The 9890-nt window shown below is 40.9% G+C and overlaps 1 protein-coding gene across 1 annotated transcript in view; it reads right to left on the bottom strand.

The window, feature by feature from the left end:
• Positions 1-776: 776 nt before the first annotated feature.
• The window catches only part of MTO1 (mitochondrial tRNA translation optimization 1), a 31717-nt gene continuing 22603 nt past the window's right edge, over positions 777-9890 (bottom strand). The window contains 6 exon segments of the mRNA XM_006168314.3: positions 777-1018; positions 3480-3640; positions 5896-6014; positions 7639-7810; positions 7891-8095; positions 9705-9835. Of these exon segments, the coding sequence (XP_006168376.1) occupies positions 860-1018; positions 3480-3640; positions 5896-6014; positions 7639-7810; positions 7891-8095; positions 9705-9835 (947 nt within the window). The 3' untranslated portion in view covers positions 777-859.

The raw sequence follows: 9890 nt of genomic DNA, 5'->3' as shown, positions 1-9890 counted from the left end.
TTTTTCTTTTTTTTATTTTTTTTGGAGAAGTTTTTGCTATAGGGCACGTGTGTTCACCAGACAGACAGAGACATAGAGATAGAAGGCAAGAAATCAGCCCCCAGGGGGGATGGTCACGCCGCATCCCTTCTCCTCCATTCTCCTCTCGGGATCTTGGGCACGCACGCACATGCACCCAGCGTGAGTTTTAAGCCACCGGGTCCGGGACACGAACCGCGGTCGACTACGTGGGAGTCCAGCGACATAGCCATAACGCTAACTGCTGGTCCCTAGCCAAAGTATTTTTCAAGTTATCAGGTCTAGGACTCAAACAGTGTGATGGGCCATGTGGAACTAGCTCCCTAGACCAAAAGGTCACAGTACTGTCCCACCGAATGATTCTGGATGATTTTATATAGTCTCATTGTTTTAGTTCTAAGTATTTAAGGGCTTTGATATCGCTTCCGAACCTATATAACTAGGCAAGATTACTAACTTTCAAAACAGGTTAAAAGATAAGACTTTTAATTTGGTAGACTTAATAGACAATGTCCTTCTGAGAAGGAAAATTTATAAATTGAGATTTTTAAAAAAAAAACGGATTTTCTTTTAGGTTCATGTTATGTCTCATGATGAACAATGCACAAAGTTATATCTCACTCACTGTATTAAAGCTCCTAAGAGAAAGAGAACAGAGTGTTCACAACTATTTTTTTAGATACACAAAAAAGCACAATATAATCTTTGTCCTTTTCATAGATTAATGACAAACCCATAATTACTTAGTAAACTACTCGAACAGGTGCTAAACAGTTTTAATCTCTTATTTATATTCTTACATTGATTACTCATACAGTAAAAGTTGTCAATGAATTAACAGCTATAACTCTCCTTGAAGTCTGTCAGTCTCACATAAGTATTGATTAGTTTTGGGCAATCTACTCATAGCTGCCTGTCTTCGCTGAGTGGTCTTCACAAACTTGAGGAGATTGACGATGGCAGCAGGTGTCACTCCCGGAATACGACTAGCAGCCCCGATCTAAAAATTTAAACCACAAGAGAAACATAAGTGAGCATGTCAAATCAAAACTATTTGCCTCTTAACAATGACCTGTACAGTGTAGTTTATAAAATATTTTCCTAATTATCTTTTTTGAAAACTTTATTTACCTATGTGTGAAAGGGAAAGGGGAGAGAGATTAATTTTTTGTCAGGATTCTGCCATGTTATGATCTCTTCCTGCCCCTTCCCCCTGGCTAGTTTGGATTGCTGTGCCAGGCTTGTTTTAGGTTGGGCCTGGAAGCAAACCTGGGCCTTCCATGTGGGCTCATCCTCTGTGCAGAGGTGTCTTTCCAGTGTGCATAACTCAGCCATGCCCCAAGATCACTATCTTAACCTAACTTTGAAAGAGCCTTATGAAGCAGATAGGGACATGTGGTGATTATTCATGTCTTCGTTTTACGAATGGGAAACTGAGGCTCATAGAAGTTTAAATGACTTGTGCAAGATCACGTAATTAACAAATGTTAGAATACATATTTTTTTCTTGCCATTAAACAAAGAAAATACAGAATTCCTTTCTTTAAATATAGATCCAAAGTCCCTTAATTGAAATCCTTTAGGCCATGTGTTTTTGTAATAAAGAAAACCAAATATTTTGCATATACTGCATATAATATAACATCCCTAGTGATGTATCAAGCAGTACCTCACAATTTTAATACCATTAATATTTCTGCAGTGAAACATATGAATATTCCCTCTCTGTGGTATAAAGACCATGTAACCCTCATGTCAGCTAAAGTCAGTTTTGCCACCAAATCTGTAGCAATATTTTAAAATTTTAACTTTATTTATTTTAATTTGACCAGAGCGGAAGAGAGAGAGAGAGGGAGATAGAAAGAGAGAGAAAGCAAGAAAGCAAGCCACTAGGTCCAGGACTCGAACCATGATAGGTCATGTGGGAGTCCAACATCCTTAACTACCATTCCACCTGCAGCCCCTGTAGCAAATTTTTTTCAAAGCCTTTAGTATTCTGGAATTCTGGTTAAGGTTTTGTGAACTCCTATGGCCAGTGCTGTTCAACTGAACTTACGGGGATAATGGGAATTTTCTGTAACATGTGCATCATAACAATTTGCCAACCAATGTGGTAGCCACTAGTCACAAGTGGCTACTGAGCACTTGGAATGTGGCTGGTGAGACCGAAGAGCTCAATGGGAGAATGTGAACAGCCATGTGTGGCTAGTGGCTGTGCTGCTGGGCTGAGTGGGCTATGGGTATTCATAAAACAACCTAAAATGAAGAGGAGGGGAAAGATTTATAAAATCTGGGACCAGTAGGTGTCATGGTGGTTATGGTTCAACTCCCAGACCAGGTAGCTTGAAAATCACATCAGGCACATGTGCATATGTGCCCAAAATCCCAAGAGGAAAATGGAGGAGAAGGGATTGTGGTGTGGCCATCCCTTCTGGGGGCAGGGGAGTAACTGCTCACTATCCCTCTCTCTGTCTCTGTACATCTCCAGCAAGCACATGTGCTCTATGGCAAAAAAAAAAAAAAAATCTTAAAAAAAAAAAAAAAGAGTTATAAAATCTAAGGCCTATTGGGGCCAGGAGATGGTATAGTGGTTATGTTGCTGGACTCTCACAGGGCTGACCACGGTTCATGTCCCAGACTCAGTGACTTGAAACTCATGCTAGGCACATGCGCATGTGTGCCCAAAATCCCAGTAGGAAAATGGAAGAAAAGGGATTGTGGTTTGGCCATCCTCCTGGGGGGTGATTTCTCACTTTTCCTCTGTCTCTGTCTCTGTCTGTCTCTCTGGTGAGTGAATGTGCCCTAAGGCAGAAAAGAAAAAGAAAAAATAATATCTAAGGTCTATCTGTCTGGTTTCCATGATAACCATATTATATCCCTATAAAAACAGTTTTATTTTTTCCCCATTATTTTTTTTATGTATTATACTTTTGTAAAATGCCCCTTTGTTTACTGCCCATTAAACCATTATACACCATCAATTTACAACCCAATTTTAGAGATGTTAAAATGTGGGAAAATGTGTATATTAGAATCAATAAATATAGTCACTCAGTCTTTAAACTTTTATTTATTTACTTATTTTGAGAGGTTTTTGCTATCGGGTGCGGGTGCTCACCAGAAAGATAGAGAGACAGAGAAACAGAAAGTGGGAAATCACCCCCCCAGGAGGCATGGCTATGCCGCAATCCCTTCTCCTCCATTCTCCTCTTGGGATTTTGGGCAAGTACACACATGCACCTGGCGTGAGATTAAGCCACCGGGTCTGGGACTTGAACCGCTGTTAACTACATGGGAGTCCAGGGACAGTCTTTAAAATTTAGGACCAGCAGTTGGTGTAATGGTTATGTCACTGGACTCCCATTACTTAAACGACCATTGTAATTCCCAGGTTTCAAAAATTAAAGCATTGGTTTTTTATTTATTTATAACTTGCTCCATATTACTGCCTGTTTTCTTACCGTCTGTGGACGAGTAAAATGTAGTTTCTCTCGAACTTCTTGTGACAAAGATACATCCCTGATAGTCAAATAATCTAAGTCTTTTGGCAGTTGGAGAGCTTCGTCTCGCTGAACTTCCTTTATTTCTTGTAACTGATGCGACAATACTGATTCATAGTTGGCTGGTGAACAAAATTAGAATTATGTAATGATACCTGGATTATGCTAATAATTTACCATAAAATCACTTCATTCGGAACTCATCTCAACACCCGGAAGTGGATAGGGTAGGTATTCCCTTTCACAAATGAGGAAACTGATGCTAAGATAAAGGGAGTATCTTACATATTAACTACAACATTCTCACTAGTAGTTTAATACATTTCCTTTTCATGTCAAATATCTAGAAAATTAAAAAAGAAATTAGCTTTCCCTGCCATCACAAACCTTGGATGGAACATTTCCTTCACTAGACTGTGGGTGTGACTTTCAAGTCTTATAGATAAGGTATTTCTCTAAGGAAAGTTTTCTGAATTATTTCGCTATACTACTATAAATTTATTTTTGTTTGTTTATAAGTCAGAGGAGGTGTATGCTCACCTGAGTGAGGGTGAGTCATAGAACACATCCCAATGGGACACGGTCAAACCACAAACTCTTCTCCTCCATTTCTCCTTCCTGTCAGGATTTGAGGCACATATACACATATAGTTGGTATGTTTTTTAAACCACCAGACTGGGATTTGGACCATAGTGGACCATGTGGGATCAAACTTCTTTGATGACTAGGTGTCAGGACTGGCTCAAAACTGTAATTACTATTTTTCTAGAGAGATTTTTGTTGTAGGGAACATGCACTCATTGGAAAGAGAGAGAGACAGAAAGCAAGAAATCTCCCCCAACCCCGGTGGGGTGGCCATGCCACAGTCCTTTCTCCAGTCTCCTCTCAGAATTTTGGACACGCACACACATGTACCTGAGTTTTAAGCCACCAGGTCTGAGACTTGAATCATGGTCAACTATGTGGGAGCCCAGTAACATAACCATTACGCCATCTACTGGTTCATCAAAACTAATTTCAAAAAGCAGAATTTCTTGGTTGACAACACATCATTTAAATAATTTAGTTAAGGTTTTATTCAGAAGTGACAAGAGATAAGACAAGTCAGCAACTGTTTTGTAATTAAGAAATTCCATTCTTAGAAGAGTAAATTTGAAATCTGTTTTAACAATCTACTGGGTTGTTGGAAAAGTCATGATGCAAAAATGCAATAGACTGTGCTGCTTCCAAAACAGAATGAGGTGGTCATTCTGTCCTGTTCCAGAAAGGAAGCCCTTTCTGAAAGTAGCATTTCTTTCGCATCACTTGCATCTAGAAAATCTCATCTCTGAGCCTGGCTCTACCAATGAATTACCCTCTGACTATAGGCATAACATCATCATAACATTATTGGGCCTCAGTTTCTTTATTTAGAAATTGCAAGCATTGGGACCAGCAGTTGGCTGGACTATGTCACTGGACTCCCATGTGGTCAACCGCGGTTCAAGTCCCGGACCCAGCAGCTTAAACTCACGCTGGGCGCGTGTGCATGCGTGCCCAAGATCCCAGGAGGAGAATGGAGGAGAAGGGATTGCGAAGTGGCCATCCCTCCTAGAGGGTGATTTCTTGCTTTCTGTCTCTGTCTCTCTCTGTCTTTTCTGGTGAGCACATGCACCCTACAGAAAAACCTCTCCAAAGGAAAAAACAAAACTCATGACATGTGCATCTGTGTGCATACCTAAAACCTTGAGTGGAGAATGGGGGGGAAGGGGTTGCAGCATGGCCATCCCCCCTGGGGGTGATTTCTCACTTTCCCCTTTTCTGTCTCTTGTCTTTATGGCAAGTGAGCACACCCTATGGTGAAAACCTTTAAAAAAATAAAATAAAAAAAGCAGATTCTACGGGAACCAGCAGTTAGCGTAATGGCTATGTCGCTGGACTCCCACAGAGTCAACCGCGGTTTGCGTCCCGGACCCGGTGGCTTAAAACTCGTGCCGGGCGTGTGTGCGTGCGTGCCCAAGATCTCGAGAGGAGAATGGAGGAGAAGGGATTGTGGCATGACCATCCCCCCTGGGGGGTGATTTCTTGCTTTCTGTCTCTGTGTCTCTCTCTGTCTGGCGAGCGCACGCGCCCTATAGCAAAAAAATCCCTCCAAAAAAAAAAAAGCAGATTCTCACTGAGTAAGTCTGAGGTGGTGCCTAAGATTCTACAAGCTCCCAGGTGTAACAACACTGACAGCTGGGGACCACAATTTGAGTAGCACAGAATCTAATAACACTATGCTGATTTTATAGTAATAATGATTCTTGGCATCTGCTGTTTTACTGGGTCTACTGTCCATTCATAATTTGGAGAAGAGTATAAGTATCAAGGAAAAAAAATATATTTATTTCCTACCTTCTATTTTCAGTCTTTTGGCCAACTCATTACATTCAGCATACTTCTCAAGGAGCTCTGGAACGGCCTTGGCTAATAACTCCATGTCAACTTCCTCATACTTCAGAACCTCTAAAGCACTGCAAAATACACAAATGTTTCGTTAACATAAGGAATCATTCATATAAGGCAGATAGAAGAAGATTCCCTCAAATAAAACAAAATCTCAAATAAATAGTATCAAAACATACTTTTCTTTCCAAGTACATTGAGTAAATGCAGCAATATCCATAAAACATTAGGACTTTGATAAGATTTAAAGTTTAATTCTCCCCAGTTTTCTCCCTTAAGAGAATTAAGTTGCTTGTAAGGATTGCATAGCTAAAATCCTTTCATCATCTCTTTCATGTAGGGACAGAATAACAAGGTTCCCAATGACAAAGTTTCACCGAATTCCCTAAGAATAGGAAGTGTGCATAATAGTGAAGTCATGCTAAGTTTCAGTGTCCTGTGACTGAGTCATTCTTTCACGTGCTGGGAATCATGAAGTCCCAAGGGGAGGGAGAAAGAAGAAGGGACTGTGGCATGGTCATCTTCTGTGTGTGTGTTGTGGGAGTGCTTCCTCACTCTCTTCTCCCTCACACGGAGTACATGCCTCTGCCCTTTAGCAAATAATAATAATAATAATCTCTAAACAAAATAGCTTCCCTGGTAAAACTATAAAGCTGATGACATCCTTTTTCATGTGTTTATCATCTAGACTGGCATCCTAGACTTACACTGAAAATAATTATTCCCCCATTCTCAGTATTACCTCAATACACAGTAGTCACACTTTTTTTTTTTTGTAGAGGTTTTTTTTTTTTTTTTTTTTTTTTTTTTTTGCTATAGGGCACATGCACTCGCTAGAAAGACAGAGAGAGAGACAGAGAGACAGAAAGTGAGAAATCACCCCCCAGGGGGGATGACCAAGCCACAATCCCTTCTCCTCCATTCTCCTCTCGGGATCTTGGGTATGCACGCACACACGCCCAGCGTGAGTTTAAGCCACTGGGTCCAGGACTCGAACCGCGGTTGACTACATGAGAGTCCAGTGACATAGCCATTACGCTAACTGCTGGTCCCCACAGTAGTCACATTTAATACAAGTTCCAATGTTATAAATTTGGAATAGGGCAATATTTGGGGAGAAAAAGCATACTGTTACAAATTCTTTGTCAAAATTTTAAAATAATGGAACACTCCTAAATTTAAACAAATCAACAGCTAGAGGACTGAGTAAATTGTAAACTATATAAGCTACTATCATTTCCCAGTGTCACTTAGCTGGTAAACAAATATATTCACAGTGATGGCTTGAATGTTGGTATTCTCCCCAAGATTCACATTATGGAGCCTAACACTTAATGTGATAGTGTTAAGAGGTGGGGTCTGTGGAAGGTGATTAGGTCTGAGGGAAGAGCCTTGATGAATGAGATTCATGTCCTTATAAAAGAGGCTTGAAGGCCCACCAGATGGAGTGGTTAAGGCAGCTGGATCCCATATGGCTGACTGTGGTTCTAGAACAGGCAGGCAGTTTGAAAAGAAACCTCATGTGTGTGAGTGTGTGTATGTGCATGCACAAAACCCTGAGAGGAGGACGGAGAAGGGACTTGGCATAGCTATCCCCTCTCAGGGTGATTTCTCACTTTCCCTCTCTTTGTCTCTGTGAGCACACGTGCCCAGTGGCAAAAATCTTACCAAAAACAAACAAAAAAAGACTACCTGATGGGCTGACTTCTACCAACACTTATTGAAACCTCTGGGATTAACTTCTTCCATGTAGAGCTTGAAAATTCAATGGATTTCAATACAGAAATGCCTTCTTCTAAAGAAGACTTCATCCATGAAGCTCTTTCATATCGGTATTGGGACACGCAGCCGGCTTCCTTATATCCTAGAAAAGAGAAAGGAGAATGTGAAGGAAGAGGTTTTGAAAAAGAGCAAACCAGGTTGTAGGACTCAGTGAAAAGTTACCTCGGAACGTGAGCCGGCTGTCGGCATTATCAGGGCGCAGTGACAGACGGAACTCCACTCGGCTGGTGAACATGCGGTATGGTTCATTGGTGCCCTGCGTGGTGAGGTCATCAATCAAGACTCCTATGTAGCCTTCGGTTCGGCTAACGACAAAGGCAGGCTTCCCATGGACCCGAAGACTGGCATTGATTCCAGCTACCACACCCTACAAGAGGACTGAAATGTTTAAAATGTCATTATGAACTGAATAAAGACCTATGCTTATTCATAACACTATCTGGAAAAACAGCATGGGACAGGAAGAAAGCAGTCACTGGCATAAGGGATATAATAGAGGTAGAAAATGTGACTCATATTCGGAGGCAGAATAAGGGTAATGTACCATTTTAACATGCTAGGATCCACCATTTTCCCAAATATCTAATATTCCTGATAAGCCTGTGTGGACTAATCCTTTTTGAAAAACCCACCTGTGAAATTTTTCTAGCTTTTTCCCATTTACAAATAAGAATAACATAATTTCTGACTTATAAGAAACAATGATATTTTTCAACAGGTTAAGAACTAATTTTGGGGGGTTAGCAGGTGGTGTGGTGATTAAAGTGCTAGGCTCCCACATGGTTGCCCAGACTTTCTCTCTCTCTCTCTCTCTCTGGTAAGAATACATGCCCTGTAGCAAATTAAAAAATAATAATAATGATAAATCAAATTAAATAAGTAATTCTTAAAAATAAAAAAAAAGAAAGAAAGAAAAGAAAAAGACAAGAACTCATTTCTTTAGATCCACTCCATGGTGTGGTGGTTAAGGGAGCCAGATTTCACATGGCTGTAAGCACAGTTTGAATTCCTGCCCCAGTAGCTTGAAAAACATTTCACTCACAGGTATGTGTATGTCCATAATTGCAACAGGATGGAGAAACGGAGGAGAAGGGATCGTGGTATGACTGCCCCATGGGAAGGGTGCTTTCTCCTTCTCCCTCTCTCTGTCTCTGGAGAGCTCATGTGCCTTCTGGCAAATTAAAAAAACAAACCAAATGAAACAAAAACCAACTAATTTTTCCTTAGCCAAAATATGAAGTTAGATCTAGGAGCTCAGAAAATAGTAACAAAGACATGAGTGTTTTTTTTGTTTTTTAGTTTTGCCAGAGGGCATGTGTACTTGCTGGAGAGAGAGAGTGAGAAAGCACCCACCATGGGAAATGGTCACACTACAATCCCTTCTCCTCCATTTCTCCTGCCTTTCAGGATTTTGAGTACTCATGCATGTGCATCCAGTGTGTTGCTCAAGCAGCCAGGTCCAGGATTAGAACTGTGCAATAGGCCATGTGAGATCCAGTTGCCTTAACTACTATGCCACACTGGCTCGGCAAGTGTTTTAAAAATTCTTTTAACTACATAGCCATCTTGGGACTAGCAGTTGGCATAAAGGCTATGTTGCTGGACTCCCATATAGCCAACCGCAGTTTGAGTCCCAGGCCGGTGGCTTAAACTCACGCCAGGTGCATGTGCATGTGTGCCCAAGATTCCAAGAGAAGAATGGAGAAGAAGGGATTGTGGCGTGGCCATCCCCCTGGAGGGTGATTTCTCGCTTTCTGTCTCTCTGTCTCTTTGGTGAGTGCACATGCCCTATAGTAAAAACCTCTCAAAACCAAAAACAACAACAAAAAGCATAGCCATCTCCATATATCCTGAAACAGAAATAGTCTTCTATTATAGTTGTGAGTTGAATAGTTAATTCAACAGACATTAAAAGGAGGAACACAAGTCAAATAGTTTGTTTCAGTTTACAGTAACACCAAAAAACCACCTCTTACTTGAGCTGCAGCTTCCTCATAACCAGTGGTGCCATTTATCTGTCCAGCAAAGAAGAGGCGTTGAACCAAGTGAGTCTCCAGGGAAGGAGTGATCTGACGGGGATCTAAGTAGTCATACTGAACACCATAGCCTGACCAAAGAATAAATGACATAAAATAAGAAAACACAGAGTCAGAGTAGGGAAA

The sequence above is a fragment of the Tupaia chinensis genome, unplaced genomic scaffold, assembly GCF_000334495.1.
Source record: "Tupaia chinensis unplaced genomic scaffold, TupChi_1.0 Scaffold145685_1, whole genome shotgun sequence".
NCBI lineage: Eukaryota > Metazoa > Chordata > Mammalia > Scandentia > Tupaiidae > Tupaia > Tupaia belangeri.
The sequence above is the reverse complement of the archived record's forward strand: the minus strand, read 5'-3'. Positions and strand labels throughout refer to the sequence as shown.